This window comes from Carassius carassius, chromosome 43 (assembly GCF_963082965.1).
Source record: "Carassius carassius chromosome 43, fCarCar2.1, whole genome shotgun sequence".
Lineage (NCBI taxonomy): Eukaryota > Metazoa > Chordata > Actinopteri > Cypriniformes > Cyprinidae > Carassius > Carassius carassius.
In genome coordinates, this window is record NC_081797.1 from 12162919 (window position 1) to 12181034 (window position 18116).

Below are 18116 nucleotides of genomic sequence, written 5' to 3' on the forward strand. Positions count from 1 at the left end.
CATTCTGACATATTGCAAAAATCTTCTGCAACACCAAGGGCAGTCAAGCACAGTTGCTTTCCCCCAACTGCACTGACCAAAACCACGATGAGACAGACTTGATGACGACATGACATAATATTCATTGTTTTGAGCAACTGTGGTGTTGCAGTGACAAAAGAGCAATATCTCTGTTTGGATATGTGATTGTTTTAATATTTCTGTATATATATATATACTAGACATAGCATAATTCCTTTTATATTGACTTGCCTAACCTAAAATAAAAACTTGTGGATTACGCCAGCAAGCAGCTAATGCTCAGAATGTATGTGAATTACAAGGAAATTAATTACAAGGAAAAGTAGGATATGGATTTAAATGCAAACTGTCAAGTACTAACATTAATTTTCTGTTTTACTTCTGTTGCCATGTTTATATGTTAAAGGAATAGTTAACTCCTAAAAAGGATCATACAATCTTTGAAAAACTCCAGAGTGAGTAAATAATACCTGAGTTTTTCTTTTTTCCCCAATGTAACTGTTACATTCATGGACTTTGAGTTTCCTTATTTGGTCATTTTCCTGTTCTTGTTTGGTTTATTGATTAATCCCCACCTGTCTCCATTCACCTGATCACCTCCCTCGTGCTTAAAGGGTTAGTTCACCCAGATAGCAAAATTATGTAATTAATAACTTACCCTCATGTTGTTTCAAACCCGTAAGACCTCCGTTTATCTTTGGAACACAGTTTAAGATATTTTAGATTTAGTCCGAGAGCTCTCAGTGCCTCCATTGAAGCTGTGTGTACGGTATACTGTCCATGTCCAGAAAGGTAAGAAAAACATCATCAAAGTAGTCCATGTGACATCAGAGGGTCAGTTAGAATTTTTTGAAGCATCGAAAATACATTTTGGTCCGAAAATACATTTTGTTCCAAAAATAGCAAAAACGACGACTTTATTCAGCATTGTCTTCTCTTCCATGTCTGTGTGAGAGAGTTCAAAACAAAGCAGTCTAGAAATCCAGTTCGCGAACGAATCATTCAGTTCACCAAATCGAACCGAATCGTTTTAAACGGTTCGCATCTCTAATACGCATTAATCCTTAAGCTGACTTAATGACTTAAGCTGTTAACTTTTTTAATGTGGCTGACACTCCCTCTGAGTTCAAACAAACCAATATCCCGGAGTAATGCATGCACTCAAACAGTACACTGACTGAACTGCTGTGAAGAGAGAACTGAAGATGAACACCAAGCCGAGCCAGATAACGAACTCGTTCATGAGTGAAGAACCGGTTGCATCGGTTTTCGGATCACCAGTAGTTCTTTCGGACAGTTCGATTCAATAAACCGGTTGAAGAAAACGGTTAACGGTAATGGCGTCATTTGCGATGATTGCCCTTAATTCAAGCCTTCGGTTAACCCGCGCTCATAACACTAGCACAGAATCAGTTCAGAATCAATCACCAAAAGAACCAGTTCGGTTCATGTGCTCTGTGTGTCGGTCTGCTTCATGCTGAATCACACATGCACAGTATCATCAGCTCCTCGATTCTTCTTATCTGGCTCGGCTCAGTGTTCATCTTCAGTTCTCTCTTCACAGCAGTTCAGTCAGTGTACTGTTTGAGTACATGAATTACTCCGGGATATTGTTTTGTTTGAACTCAGAGGGAGTGTCAGCCACATTAAAAAAGTTAACAGCTTAAGTCATTTGTGGATTAATGCGTATTAGAGATGCGAACCGTTTAAAATGATTCAGTTCGATTTGGTGAACTGAATGATTCGTTCGCGAACCGGATATCCAGACTGCTTTGTTTTGAACTCTCTCACACAATAGACACGGATGAGAAGACAATGCTGAATAAAGTCGTCGTTTTTGCTATTTTTGGACCAAAATGTATTTTTGATGCTTCAAAAAATTCTAACTGACCCTCTGATGTCACATGGACTACTTTGATGATGTTTTTCTTACCTTTCTGGACATGGACAGTATACCGTACACACAGCATCAATGGAGGGACTGAGAGCTCTCTGACTAAATCTAAAATATCTTAAACTGTGTTCCAAAGATAAACGGAGGTCTTACGGGTTTGAAACAACATGAGGGTAAGTTATTAATTACATAATTTTGCTATCTGGGTGAACTAACCCTTTTAAGGTAAAAAATGTTACATAGTTTTGCTTTAAGGACATTTTTATGGTGGCTTTTAATCTTGCATCAAAAAGTGAACTGCATACTGTATGCAGACTTTCATTTAGAAATCACTAGCAGTAAATATTGTGCTAGTACTAGTATTGAACTACAAGCAGCAAGACAGTTGCAAGCCTTTGATTAGAGTTATGTAAAGCTTTTGATGGGACAGTTAGGTCCTAGAGATGTGGTGACAACAGCTGCGCAGAGGGGGCTCAATTAGATTTTTTTTGTCATGGGGCCCAAAATTCCTGGCAGTGCCCCTGGGTAGGCCTATTGCTTTTTTATAATGTGACCATACAGCTTAACTATTTTTCAGTTAAGTAAGTGTTGTATATCTGAGTTCAATAATATTTATTTAATATTTTGCGGAGATGTTTTGGTACCAAATACTATTTGAGCAATAATTATAGTCCACAATTACTTAAAACGTTTTTTTTTTATTATTATTTCTAATATGTCTACTACTTATATTACAATTAGTGCAGTATTTAAGGTTAAATGAGAGAAAAGGGTTTTAAATTCCTAAGCAAAGAGGCAAATAGGAGTCCTTTTTTTTTTCATTAAAAAAAAAAACTTTTTCGTTTGTAATGTCATGGTCATCCCACTAGAAAGCCTACTTGTATGGCTCTTTACTAAATATATCTAGAATATTGCAGGACATGCTAAAAAGGCCTTCAACTGCTCCAACCCATCATAAATGAATCAGCCTGTCTGTTTATACATATAATTATAAATTTGGTAATTTAGTACAGTATAGATTAAAACAGACTTCCACTAAATGTTTATTAACTTAATTTCAGAGGCGGAGAGTAGTGAAGTATTTTATACTTTTCAAGTGTCTTAACTTTATCAGAGTGTTTTTCTTTACAAAACTTTACTTCACAATATTCCAAAGCATAATATTGTACTTTTTTTACTGCACTGCGTTTAATATTAAATATCATTTAATACTTAATTACATTAGAAATCTATTACTTTCTTACTTTACTCATGTAAAAGTAATTCAAAGATTTCTTGTGTACAAAAAAAAAGTACTACATTTTTAATGTTCGTAAGTATTAAAGGTAAAACAAACAACAACTTTTATTTATGAAATGAAGTGCAGTAAAAATTTTGGCATATGCTTTGGAATGTAGTGAAGTAAAGTTTACTTTGAAAGCATATAGAAGTAAAGAAACATCTGCCTCCACTGTGCTCCTGTAGTCGACACCGCCATCTGGAGGCCTGGCTGCTGAGCGACAGAACTACAAACACAAATGGACAATAGTCTTCTTTATTATAGTAATTCCTTGTGAATACTACTAGGACATATGAAAGGAATTGTTCTTCTGAATGAGTAAGATATACTGCTTTATACCTCTTTTTTGTACCAGCTCTAGTCTTATTGCTAGTCTACATGTATTTTATTATTATTATTATCATTATCAATTTTGTATTTAAAGATCAGTCAGAAACGAGAGCTAACATACTTATTTGGATGCAGGCTGACAAACGAGCTGTGCATTAGCTGGAATCCTAAAGACCGAGTTAATCAAAATGAATAGAATATGGTTTACAATGCACTACCTTTGCACTGTCGTTAGTCATCTAACGCCTAGAGTCTAAAGTCTAAAGTAGGTTAAATCAATTATATCAGCAAGGATGACAAAGCTGAACTTTTTTATTTTCTGTTTTTATAAACTGATCTATTTTTTATTATTATTGTTGATCAAATGATAAATTACTAACGTGATGGGTCATTAACTTGAATTTCTTCACCTTCAAGTGAAAGTACAGTTACTGTGAGGGGAGCTGAGCATAATAATTCAGTCATGATAAATCAACCTCTTCGAATGTACAGTACAGACCAAAATTTTGGACACACCTTCTCATTCAAAGAGTTTTCTTTATTTTCATGACTATGAAAATTGTAGAGTCACACTGAAGGCATCAAGGGCTATTTCACCAAGAAAGAGAGTGATGGGGACAGTCACCGGACCTGAACCCAATCAAGATGGTTTAGGGGTGAGCTGGACCGCAGACAGAAGGCAAAAGGGCCAACAAGTGCTAAGCATCTCTCAGGGAACTCCTTCAAGACTGTTGGAAGACCATTTCAGGGGACTACCTCTTGAAGCTCATCAAGAGAATGCCAAGAGTGTGCAAAGCAGTAATCAAAGCAAAAGGTGGCTACTTTGAAGAACCTAGAATATGACATATTTTCAGTTGTTTCACACTTTTTTGTTATGTATATAATTCCATATATAATTCCACATGTGTTAATTCATAGTTTTGATGCCTTCGGTGTGAATCTACAATTTTCATAGTCATGAAAATAAAGAAAACTCTTTGAATGAGAAGGTGTGTCCAAACTTTTGATCTGTACTGTATATCTTCACTTCCTTATTTCTTTCTGTTTCTTTCCCATTTCTGTGTTATGTTTATGTTGACGTTTTTATTTCTAGTTGGTCCCCTTGTGCTACAAAAGAAACAGAGAGACAAAAGTAAGTTATGTTTTTGAAGACATAGGTGTCTCATTCAGAAGCGCAGTGCAGTGTTTACTTTCCTGCTTACACTAGCCGTGTTTCCACTGTCGGGCCAGTGCGAGCCAGGGCTTAAAACAGGCCGGGCCGGGCTAATAGCCTCGGGCCAGTAGCATCGAGGCCAGAATAACGCAGGGTTTCCACAGTCAGGGCCTGAAGCTCCGCTGCGCATCACTAAAACACGCCCTTAAAACACCTCTCAGGAACAACGTCATGCAACCCCATCATTTCACCAAGAAAGAGAAGTTATCAGAAAACGAAGAAATAAGTCACTGGAACTAGCGTGATCACAAAACGAATATGATAAAAGTGGCCATGTGTTTGCATGCTTTGTTATATATTTAAATTAAAAAGCATAAATGTTTTACTATAGAATAAGTGATACATTGATCATAATGAATTCATTTATCAGGACTCAAAATTAGTCACAGAAATACATTTATTTCTTTTTTTTTCTTTTTTTTTACACTTAAGCATTATGAAAATAGCTAGCTTATTCAGTCGAGTCTGTTTCTCTTTATTTGTAGCCTATAAGTCACATTTAGAATGAATGATAATATCTCTATTTTTATAAAAGCTCCCGAGCAAAAAATATTATTATATTTTTATGACAGGCTACGTGGAGCTAAACTCTCGAGACGAGACTGATGACAGATAAAATATGCTACTAAATAAATTCACGATTGTGATAGAGAATAAGAAGCTGACGTCTGATTTCTCCAAGTGGTTGCATTTATCATGTTTACTTTGGTAACGTTAATGTTTAGCATGCACAGTCTTTTGCATCGCTTTTAAATATTTCTGCCTTGTTTAGTGATTATAATCCACATCGGATCAAGTTATTTCAAACATTCGCTGATGACTGAAAGTGACTTTTGAGCTCAACTTATTTTAAAAAGTCTTTAGGCTAATACTGGTGTTAAAGCTGTTATCTTTCTGAAATGATCCGCGGCTGACGATTAGGGATGTGTCGTTTTTGAATGATTTGTTCAATTTGAACGAATCTTGAATGTGACTCTGTATATCTGTATACAGAACTATTGCTTTGACTCTGTATACTCGAGAAAAAAAGAGTCGTCTATGGAAGAGTCACGACCGGGACACAAGGATATACGGAGAGAGAACCAATTGCGGGTACGTCTTTATTAAAGGGGCAATCCAAAGAATAAACAGTCCAGGCAGGGGTCGATATCCAACAAATCCAAAACATAAGCAAAACACGAACACAAGGCAAGGGCACAACTAGATGACGGACATGAATTAACAAGGACTCCGTGACACATACTAAGACAGACCGGGTTAAATACACAGGGAGAGACAAACGCTAATGGGAAATTGACAGAGTGTAATGATTGATAACCAGTGACAGCTGGGTGCAATGATTTAGGCAGAGACGTGAGGAATGTGGTTGATGAAGTGACAGACACCGTGGGGAAGGAGGACATCTAGTGGATCCCCAGGGAACACAACCCAGACACTGTGACAATACCCCCCCTCTACGGAGCAGCTCCCAGACGCTCCACGACAAGACACAAAACAGAGACCAGGAGGGAGGCGGACAGGTGGAGGCTCAGGGGGAGGGACGGAGGGCCAGGAAAACAGAGAGGAACAGGGACAGGAGTGAACACAAAAAAAAGCAAAAAACAACAACCAAAACACAGGAGATCAAAATGTTCAGGCACACCGGGTGGAGAAGACCACCACAGCCGTATGGTCAGGAAGGCAGCCCCCCAGGGCAGAGCAGAAGACCACCACAACCGTGTGGTCAGGACGGACGCCCCCCAGGGCGGAGCAGAAGACCACCATAACCGTGTGGTCAGGGTGGAAGCCCCCCAGGGCGGAGCAGAAGACAACCACGTCACGTCCGTGCGGCCGGACCAACAGGAGGACGAGTCTGGTTGGGCAAGTCTGAAACAAAGAATCTGAACAAGTTAAGAGTAGCCTCCGTGGCCACAACAGGATCCGTCGGGTGCTCATAGAGTTCGACTGGGACCTGACGAGGCTCTGGCAACCCTATGGTGTTTAGACTGGATTCCAGAAGATAAATGCTGACTTGACTCTGCTCCTGAAGATCCTTGGTGGTCTGACTCTGCTCATGAAGATCATTGGTGACTTGCATTTGTTCATGAAGATCATTGGTGACTTGCATCTGTTCATGAAGATCAATGGTGACTTGCCTTTGTTTTTGAAGATCACTGGTGACTTGACTCTGTCCTTGAAGATCACCGGTGACTTGACTCTGTCCCTGAAGATCACCGGTGACTTGACTTGACTCTGGAAGGTCAACGGTGACTAGTCCTGACTCTGGAGGGTCAACGGTGACTAGCCCTGACTCTGGAAGGTCAGCGGTGACTAGCCCTTACTCTGGAAGTTCAGCAGTGACTAGCCCTGACTCTGGAGGGTCGTCGGTGACTAGCCCTGACTCTGGAAGGTCGTCGGTGACTAGCCCTGACTCTGGAAGGTCGTCGGTGACTAGCCCTGACTCTGGAGGGTCGTCGGTGACTAGCCCTGACTCTGGAGGGTCGTCGGTGACTAGCCCTGACTCTGGAAGGTCATCGGTGACTGGCCCTGACTCTGGAGGGTCCTCGGTGACTGGCCCTGACTCTGGAAGGTCATCGGTGACTGGCCCTGACTCTGGAAGGTCATTGGTGACTAGCCCTGACTCTGGAAGGTCATCGGTGACAAGCCCTGACTCTGGAGGGTCATCGGTGACTAACCCTGACTCTGGAATGTCAGCGGTGACTAGCCCTGACTCTGGAATGTCAGTGGTGACTAACCCTGACTCTGAAGGGTCCATGAACACCTGACTCGACTCTGGAGGATCCACGAGCACCTGACTCGACTCTGGAAAGTCAACCGGAATTTGACTCGACTCTGGAGGGTCAACTGGAACCTGACTCGATTCTGGAGGGTCAATAGGAACCTGACTCGACTCTGGAGGGTCAATAGGAACCTGACTCGATTCCGGAGGATCAACTGGAACCTGATTCGACTCTGGAGGGTCAGCTGTGGCTGTCATCCTGTGCAGCAGCGCAAGGCAAGCAGCCATCTTGAGCCATGACTCTGGACAGGCGGCCATCTTGTGCTGTGTGCTGGGCTGGTGACCATCTTGTGCTGTGGCGCTGGGCTAGCGACCATCCCATGCTGCGGTGCTGGGCTGATGTCTATCTTGCGTCGTGACGCTGAGCTGGCGGCCATCTTGTGCTGTGGTACTGGACTGGCGGCCATCTTGTGCTGTGGCGCTGGATTGGCGGCCATCTTGTGCTGTGGTACTGGACTGGACTCTCCGTCCGCCATGATGAGACGGTGGCTCTGATCCATCCCACACGAGCCCCGGGTCGAAGGGGGGCCATAATTGAGAGCGATGCTGAGTCTCCTCTTGACCACTCCCTCCTCGGCGACCTCCCCTGGTCCCCCGGAAAACCACCAGGCGAGTTCCCTCAAAACCGTTCCTATCCCGCTCTGTGGCTTGGGAGGAGACATAAGCAGACATACTGCTGGCTCTTGCTGTGATGGAGTCCTTCTGTCACGACCGGGATACAAAGATACACGGAGAGAGAACCAACTGCGGGTACGTCTTTATTAAAGGGGAAATCCAAAGAATAAACAGTCCAGGCAGGGGTCGATATCCAACAAATCCAAAACATAAACAAAACACGAACACAAGGCAAGGGCACGACTAGATGACGGACATGAATTAACAAGGACTCCGTGACACATACTAAGACAGACCGGGTTAAATACACAGGGAGAGACAAACGCTAATGGGAAATTGACAGAGTGTAATGATTGATAACCAGTGACAGCTGGGTGCAATGATTTAGGCAGAGACGTGAGGAATGTGGTTGATGAAGTGACAGACACCGTGGGGAAGGAGGACATCTAGTGGATCCCCAGGGAACACAACCCAGACACTGTGACAGGGAGTGATTCGTTCAGTTGCGCATGAGCAATATTCTAAAGCTTCTGTTCTGCTAGTAGTAATTCACCATAGACAGTAAAAGAAATGGGCACAGCGACCCAATTGGAATCAACGGAGACAAGTGAAGTCAATTAGAAGCACACACTTCCTGGGGGTCGAGCGAACTGCGCAGGCTCAAATGGAGCCTGATGATGTAAATGTCACGTGAGCAACCTGTACGTCTTCTAATCGCTGTGCCAAGAGAAATCTGAATCACCCACCGAATCCTCCAGAGAAGGCGAGCGTGAACAGGAGCAAATTTTGGTAAGTATTCTGATTAATTATCTCCCTTGACTTTATGCCTCCGCGTAAAAGATTGTCTGCGAGCTTCTCCTCCTGTCCATACGGTAATTTCTCTACTGTGCGACAGAGAGTCGCAGGTTATGACGCAATCGTTAGCCTATTTTTGACAAAAACTGCTTCTACGGGACCATAACGTAAGATACAACGTAGTGGAGCCTTTTATACATTTTCGTGTTTCTTTAGAAATAATTAATGGACAAATGGAGTCTTTAAACACCTCAGATGTAAAGTTATTCGCTGTCAAAGTGACGCCAAAATGAATGGCAGTCAATGGAATGCTAACAGCAGGTAGGGGTCTGCTAGCCAATGGCGGCGCCCAGGGCTGCTTCAATAAAATATGTAACCCTGCCCCCCTGTAATTCACCTGTTAGTCAATGCAACTTGAGCCGGAAAGAGAATTGATTAGTTCATAGTTCGGGTCTATTGGGTTTTTGACTCGTTCCTTAATCACATTATATACCCATAAGTTAAACCAATGTGGTATTGAGCCGGAAAGAGAATTGATTAGTTCGTAGTTCAGGTCTATTGGGTTTTTGACTCGTTCCTTAATTACATGATATACCCATAAGTTAAACCAATGTGGTATTGAGCCAGAAAGAGAATTGATTAGTTCATCTTTCGGGTCTTCGAGTTGTTCGATCTTTTGTCATGTGACGTGACAACATTGGCTAGAGTAATTAGTTAATTTACAACCTTCCTTACAAATGGGTGCATAGTACTTATTATTATTTTTTACTATAATTTTTGGTTATGCTTTAAATTTTTGTCCATATGATGGCGAAATCACTTTGATAAAGAAGATTTTTTTTTTCTTCTTTTTTTTTAGAGGATTCCGATCTTCAAAAATGACCTTGTTTTATGATTTATGTCTTTTGAGTTCACCCTTCAGATTAGACTATAGAACTGTAGTGTTACTTGTTTAGGATTTAAAATGTTATTTGCTTTTAATTTATGTCATTATGTCCTTTTTGAGCAATCTTCTTGTACATATATATTAGACCAAAATGTCAAGTTTGCCTAGGAAAAGCAATTATTATACCAGCTAACTCAAAATTGGATTGAAAATGAACAAACTAGGCTATAAATACTTTGTGTTGTAGGCTTGTATTATTATATTATTATATAGCCTAGTGTTTATTTACTGATAGACAGTCAAAAAGACAAATTCATCAGTATTTTATTTATAACAGGGCTTTATTTATTTATAAAATATTAACACACCACGGATCTTGAAGATATCAAAATACATTCAGTCCGACCAAGGTACCAATTTTATGTCCAAGGTGTTTGCGAAGGTAATGAAACAGTTAAACATCAAACATCAGATGTCCAGTGCATACCACCCTCAGTCACAAGGCGCCATCGAACGTTTTCATCAAACCTTAAAGTCGATACTCTGAACCTTTTGTGTGGAACAAGAAAAAGAATGGGATGAACACATCCCGCTCGTTATTTGCAGTACATAATACCACTCAAGCATCACTTGGATTTAGTCCCTCTGAGTTAATATTTGGACACACTGTTCGTGGTCCATTGAAAATTTTGCAAGATTATGTCAGTGCGTTCCGCGAACGCTTGCATACGGTGTGGAAGTGGGCAAAACAATCGCTCAGTTCTGTGCAAAGCCAAATGAAATCTCACTATGACCAGAAGGCTGTACTGCGATCATTTCAGACTGGCGATAAAGTCCTTATCTTACTTCCAGTGCCAGGTTCAGCACTCCAAGCTAAGTTCACTGGTCCTTACAGCATCAAGGAGAAGCTAAGAGACACTGATTATGTAGTTGATACCCCTGACCGAAAAAGGAAGTCACGAGTCTGCCACATTAATATGCTTAAAGCATATTTGTCACATTCTGATTCTGAAGTTAGTATGCCTGTTGCTACTGTTGTACCAGTTACTGTGTCACTGTCGGATTATTCACCCGAAAGTGATGATTTGAAAATGAATAGTGCATCATTCTTGTCAGCTTGTTTGCCAAATTCTGAGACTTTGTTGAATTTGTCAGGAAAGTTGTACCATTTGCCTGTGTCTGCCCAGGCGGATATTTCCAGTCTTATTAATAAGTACCCGACTTTGTTTAATGACTTCCCTTCAACTACCCATGTAATGGAACATGATATAGATGTTGGTTCACATGCCCCAGTTAAAAAGAATGCCTATCGTGTTAACCCAGTTAAAAGGGAACGAATAAAGCAGGAAACCCAGTACTTGCTAGAACACAATTGAGCAGTTCCTAGTGCCAGTCCCTGGTGTTCACCATGTCTACTTGTCCCTAAGTGAGATGGGACCTCCAGGTTTTGTACTGACTACCGTAAAGTTAACGCTTTAACTAAAGCTGACTCTTTTCCGCTTCCTCGTATGGAAGATTGTGTTGATCGGGTAGGTAACGCTAAATTCATGACTAAACTAGATCTGCTAAAAGGATATTGGCAGGTGCCACTCACAAAGCAAGCGTGTGAGATTTCTGCTTTTGCCACACCTGACGTATTTTTGCAGTACCGTGTTATGGCTTTTGGCCTTCGAAATGCTGGAGCTACCTTTCAGCGACTAATGTCCATAGTGTTGTCTGATGTGTCACATTGTGAGGCTTATTTGGATGATGTGGTGTGCTATGCTGATACTTGGAAAGACCATCTCAAAACTTTGGATGATGTCTTCAAACGCTTTAGAAATGCTGTCCTAACCTTGAATTTATCAAAGTGTGAATTGGGTTGTGCCACTGTCACATACTTGGGAAAGGAGGTTGGGAAAACTAGGAAAGAGCTCCTTCAATTTCTTGGAATGACTGGCTATTACAGATGTTTTTGTAAGAATTTCCCAGATGTTGCCAGTCCTCTCACTGGACTATTACATAAAGAAGTTTCATTTAAGTGGTCTTCAGAATATCAGTCCGCCTTTGAAGTCTTGAAAACTTTGCTTTGTAGTGACCCTGTGCTCGCTGCCCCGTTTTGAAAAGCCATTCTTGATGGAAGTGGATGCTAGTGGTACCGGTGCTGGTGCCGTCCTGCTTCAAACGGATGCAGATGGTTTGAATCACCCAATAAGTTTCTTTTTGAAAAAGTTCCACAAACATCAGATTAACTACAGTACTATAGAAAAAGCCCTTGCCTTAATTCTCGCTCTTCAACACTTTGAGGTCTATGTTGGCTCCAGTTCGAAACCCGTTACGGTTTATACTGACCATAACCCTCTTGTATTTCTTCAATGGATGTCAAATGCTAATCATCGTCTTATGCGCTGGTCACTAATCTGCCAAAGTTACAACTTGGTGATCTGTCATAAAAAGGGGAATTGAAAATGTGATTGCTGATTCACTGTCTCGTGTTTGTTTCAGATGGGCGGTTCCTGGAGATAATTTATTGGAGGTTGCGATTGGTTCTCCTCTTCACCTGACCCAGATATAAGGACTGCCCCAAACACTCAATCGAGGCCATGATTGTGCCATTGCGTGTGACTCAATAGTTTGTGGTTTGCCTTGTTATTAGTGTTTGTTTAAATATTTGAGTGTCTTACCAGAGAGATAGTGTGTTGGTGTATAAGATTGTGATCTGTGATAATTCTGTTGTATTGTTGTTGTTTTTTTGCCTCTATTCTGTGATATTCCTGGTTAACTTGACCTAAGCCTGATTGACTACGATTTTGGATTCTGATTGTAAATTGTTTGCTGTTAACTCTTGTGTATATATATCTTGTAAACATTTTGTTAATCTTAATTTTTGTTAAATTGAGGGACGTAGGGGGTTAGACGCCATTTTATTTTTATGTCACTTTTCAAATTGTTTTGGGTTTAGGGAGTCAGGTAAGTTGAAACTGTATTTTATTTCTTTTGGTTTCTTTACATTTAATCATTTAGCAGACGCTTTTATCCAAAGCGACTTACAAATGAGAACAATAGAAGCAGTCAGGTCAACAAGAGAACAACAACAGTATACAAGTGCCATGACAAGTCTCAGTCAGTCTAGTATAGAACGCATAGGTAGGTTTTTTTTTTTTTTTTTTTTTTTTTATAAATTAAAAAGACAAGAAAAGGAAAAGTGTTAGTTGTTTAAGTGCAGGCGAAAAAGATGAGTCTTTAGCTGTTTCTTGAAAATGAGTAAAGACTCAGCTGTACGAATTGAGATTGGGAGGTCATTCCACCAGCTGGGCACAGTCCAGGAAAAGGTCAGTGAGAGTGATTTTGAACTTCTTTGGGATGGTACCACAAGGCGTCGATCACTTCCAGAGCGCAAACTTCTGGAGGGCACATAAGATTTAACCAATGAGTTTAGGTAAGTTGGTGCCTTGCCAGTGGTCGTCTTGTAGGCTAGCATCAGTACCTTGAATTTGATGCGAGCAACTACTGGTAGCCAGTGTAACCTGATGAGGAGAGGAGTAACGTGAGCTTTTTTGGCTCATTGAAGACAACCCTCGCTGCTGCATTCTGGATCAATTGCAGAGGCTTGACAGTACATGCAGGAAGGCCCGCCAGGAGAGCATTACAATAGTCCAGTCTGGAGAGAACAAGAGCTTGTACAAGAAGTTGGGTTGCTTGCTCTGACAGGAAGGGTCTAATCTTCCTAATGTTGTATAAGGCAAACCTGCAGGACCGGGTAGTTGTAGCAATGTGGTCTGTGAAGCTTAACTGATGATCCATCACAACTCCTAGGTTTCTAGCTGTCCTCGAAGGAGTAATGGTTGATGAGCCCAGCTGTATAGAGAAGTTGTGATGAAGCAATGGGTTAGCTGGAATCACCAGGAGTTCTGTCTTCGTAAGGTTAAACTGAAGGTGATGGTCATTCATCCAGCTAGAGATGTCACTCAGACAGGCTGAAATGCGAGCAGCTACCGTCGGGTCATCTGGTTGGAATGAGAGGTAGAGTTGGGTGTCATCAGCGTAGCAGTGATAAGAAAAGCCATGCTTCTGAATGACAGATCCTAATGATGTCATGTAGATTGAGAAGAGAAGTGGTCCAAGTACTGAGCCTTGAGGAACCCCAGTAGCAAGGTGGTGTGACTTTGAAACATCACCCCTCCAAGACACACTGAAGGATCTGTCAGAGAGGTAGGACTTAACCCACAGGAGTGCCGTTCCAGAGATGCCCATCTTTCTGAGGGTGGACAGGAGAATCTGGTGATTAACAGTGTCAAAAGCAGCAGAAAGGTCCAGTAAGATGAGTACCGAGGATTTTGAAGCTGCTCTTGCTAGTCGCAGGGCTTCAGTAACCGAGAGCAGAGCAGTCTCAGTTGAGTGGCCACTTTTGAAGCCAGATTGGTTGCTGTCCAGGAGGTTGTTCTGTACAAGGAACATAGAAAACTGGTTGAACACAGCTCGCTCAAGTGTCTTTGCAATGAATGGAAGAAGGGATACCGGTCTGTAGTTTTCAAAAAGCGCTGGATTCAGAGATGGTTTCTTGAGCAGTGGGCTTACCCGAGCCTGCTTGAATGCTGAGGGAAATGTTCCAGAGTGAAGAGAGGAGTTGATAACGTGAGTAAGCGAAGGTATGACTGAAGAAGAGATCGCTTGAAGGAGGTGAGTGGGGATCGGATCAAGTGGACAAGTAGTAGGATGATTGGACAGGAGAAGTTTGGAGACGTCCATCTCTGAGAGTGGGGAGAAGGAGGAGAAAGAGTGTGCATCAGACATTGTGAAGTTGTCCTCAGTCTGCACTTCAGGAATAAGTGCTAGGTTAGCAGTAATGAGGAAGTGGTCTGAGGTGTGCAGTGGAGCAACTGAAGAGTTGTCCACAGAGCAACAGCGCGTGTAGATGAGGTCCAGTTGGTTACCTGATTTGTGAGTCGCTGTAGTAGACACTAACTTGAGATCAAATGAGGTGAGCAGAGTTTTGAAGTCAGCAGCCTGGGGTTTATCTAGGTGGATTTTGAAGTCACCAAGCAGTACCAGAGGAGTACCATCTTCAGGAAAGTTTGATAGCAGCACATCCAACTCCTCCAAGAAGTTTCCCAATGGACCTGGGGGACGATAAATGACCACAAAGTGGATTTTAACAGGGTGGGTTACAGTAATGGCATGTGATTCAAATTAACCAGTACCTGTAGGTGATGGCTGAAGATCAAATTTCCATTCTTTTGATATAAGGAGACCTGTCCCTCCACCCCTCCCAGTGGTACGAGGAGTGTGGGAACAAGTGAAATTAGCGGAGAGGGCTGCAGGGGTGGCAGTATCTTCAGGTTTGATCCAAGTCTCTGTCAGTGCCATGAGGTTGAGACCGGAATGAGTAGCAAGAGAAGAAATGAAGTCTGCTTTGTTAACTGCACACTGGCAGTTCCAGAGACCAACTGGAATAGAGAGCGTAGTAGTAGAGGTCAGAGGGACAGGCCGTAGGTTTGTCAGACAGGCCTTCCTGCGACGTACATAGCGTGCTCTCCGAGTGTTAGTAGTGATAGTAGAGATCTGAAAGCACATAGTGATTACAAGTGTAAGATATTTGAGAACAAGGTATACAAAAGTGAAGAAAGGGGAAAAAAAGCAATACTCAAGTGCCCTGTCGGTGTCCTTGCTCAGTGGAGTCGCGCAGGTAGAGTCGATTGTCTTTACACTCGTCTGTCTTCACACGAGGAGGAGTCACACGAGGGCTGCCGCGGTGAAACCTAACGCTTTTGTATTAGCCTGATTACCTGCGATTGAAGTCAGCTGGCCACGCCTCACTATTTAGCAGATCGAAACCAGGCAGTCCCGCGATAGGCAAACGCAAAACCAAGCGCCACTTTCAGCACGTATCAACCAGGGTAAGACACACACAATTTAAACCAAAAACTTTCCTAGCAATGACGATCACACACTAGTCTGATGAGAAAACAAGGCAAAACACTCACAAGCTGCTGTCCTTCTCTGTAGCTCGACTGTTTCTTCTGACAAGTGCTTTCTAAACAGCTAATTAAGTACTTTCACTGGCTTTGGCCATGTCTCACTATTTAGCAGATCGAAACCAGGCAGTCCCGCGATAGGCAAACGCAAAACCAAGCGCCACTTTCAGCACGTATTAACCAGGGTAAGACACACACAATTTAAACCAAAAACTTTCCTAGCAATGACGATCACACACTAGTCTGATGAGAAAACAAGGCAAAACACTCACAAGCTGCTGTCCTTCTCTGTAGCTCGACTGTTTCTTTAATTTTGATTTAGGAAGTGTAGATGTTTAACAAAGAGGATTTTTGTTTGTTATTTTGGCCTTGTCTGCCCCTGACGCTAAGCCCCAACTTGTAAATAAATTATTGTTATTCAACATCTCTCTGGTTCTGAGAATCTTCCTTTTCCTGATACGGCTGACCCCTAGCGGTCATAACAAATAGTAACAAAAACATAGTGACAGAAATGTCAGAAATCGCGTATGGGGCTGTCACGTGATTAAGGAAAGACTCGACCCGAAAGACTTATGAGATGACCTAATCAATTCTCTTTCCGGCTCGGACTGCATTGGTAGCGTATGGGGCTGTCACGTGATTAAGGAATGACTTGAATCCAAAGACTTTTTAGACAAGGGGTGAGGTGAGCTAATCACAGACTGAAGACCCAGGTAAAAAATGAATTAATCTTTTCTGTATCTTATAGCATTTTAGTTTTGTATTGTTTGTATTGTGATCAACATTTGCGTAAGTACTAGATGTGTTCGGGAAGTAACATTTTAACTACATTTTGCTAAAATGAATGAAATGACTCTGAAAAAGATTCGTTCATTTTGCTGAACGAGACTCAAAAGTCAGCCCGAGGAAGCCCCGACGAGGCACGATCAAGCCCCAGAAGTGACAGTGGAAACGCAACTGGCCCTGGCACGCACTAGCACGCCCGGTTTAAGCTCGACAGTGGAATTGTCTTGATATTGTCTTGAATCACAATCCAGGACCTTGAAAGTGACTCTGAATGCAAATGTCGTCTTTGCATAGTTGGCAGATTATAAAAATTGTGTATATTCTCAGCTTTTAAAGTTGTTTGTGATTCCACAGCCCTCCTTAAAGGGACTGTAAGTAGGAATTACTCCCATCTAGTGGTGAAGTTGTATTTTGCATTCAAACTAATTTTGCTCTCCAGCGCCTCGCTTTTTCAAATGCGCGTTGCATCTACGGTAGGCGATATGTACCAAAAAGCTTTGACAGGATGTCTTCTAATAGCACTTCGTTTTGGCGACGATGTTTTCTTCTCCTGTGGCGCGGCATATGTATGGTCCATAATAAGAATGCAATCCAGACTTTTAAACTTGCCGGTGCAGTTTCAAGCGCCTCTCACTGCTCTGCACCTGCGTTTCTGGCTCTGACCGAAAACGCGTTGGCTTAGTACTTTTTGTCCCTCTCTGCTATTATAGTTTTGCAAGATGGCGGAACTACATGGAAGCCTCCGTCGACCTACCCGTCCCATGTATATAAAGATAATAAATTCTTCATTTACGAGGATTAGTTTAAACATTGGCATAGGTATTTGTACACCATTGAGGGCATATTTATGAATAAAAATATTGATTTTAGATAATAAAATACCTAAAAAGTTACTTATTGTCCCTTTAATAGAATTTATATCATTTTCTTCTATGCCGACTAAAATAGTTTCATTTTTGTTACATTATATGTTCCTGCAGATAAAAATGACATGTCTGCTTAAACTGGTCAAACTAGGTCTGTGACATGGTAGCTTTTGTTTTGTTACTGGCCTAAGGTGGTCTAAAAGATCTAACCAGCTTAATCAACCAGGTTGATTTCAGGCCATAAATGACAAACATGGTCTAAAATCATGAAAAACTGTAATATATCTTTAATTGTCTTATTTTTACTGAACTCACCCTGTTAGGAGCCAGTTAATATGTGGACATTAAATCTACCGTGAAAGCTGAATATTACTGTATAATCAGAATTCTATATAATCACAAATACATTGCTTTCTCAGAAAAATTGATTCGTTTTCATGGTGACTGCCCTCATAATATCCATAAGCCTTGTCCTCAAACTCCTGCAGGCAAATCCTGAATTAACATTATCAGATTTAGTATGTGAGTTACTTTTATGCATGTATGAACTGTATGTTTGTTTTTATTTATTTTGTTTATATGGGCAGCAGTGGCCTACTGGTTAGGGAATTGGACTAGTTACCAGAAGTTTGCCAGCTTGAGTCTTGGTGCTGGCAGGAGCTGTAGGTGGGAGGGAGTTAATGAACAGGGCTCCCTTC

General features: G+C 41.6%; 1 protein-coding gene across 2 annotated transcripts in view; it reads left to right on the plus strand.

Moving 5' to 3' along the window:
- Positions 1–3427: 3427 nt before the first annotated feature.
- zgc:101783 (uncharacterized protein LOC447883 homolog) overlaps positions 3428–18116 on the plus strand; it is a 104812-nt gene continuing 90123 nt past the window's right edge. The window contains exons 1-2 of one of the 2 annotated variants that reach the window (XM_059536869.1): positions 3428–3512; positions 3942–3956. In XM_059536869.1, coding sequence (XP_059392852.1) covers positions 3487–3512; positions 3942–3956 — 41 coding nt within the window. In that variant the 5' untranslated portion in view covers positions 3428–3486. The remainder of the gene's footprint in view (positions 3513–3941; positions 3957–18116) is intronic. The other variant, XM_059536870.1, reaches the window with a different exon arrangement.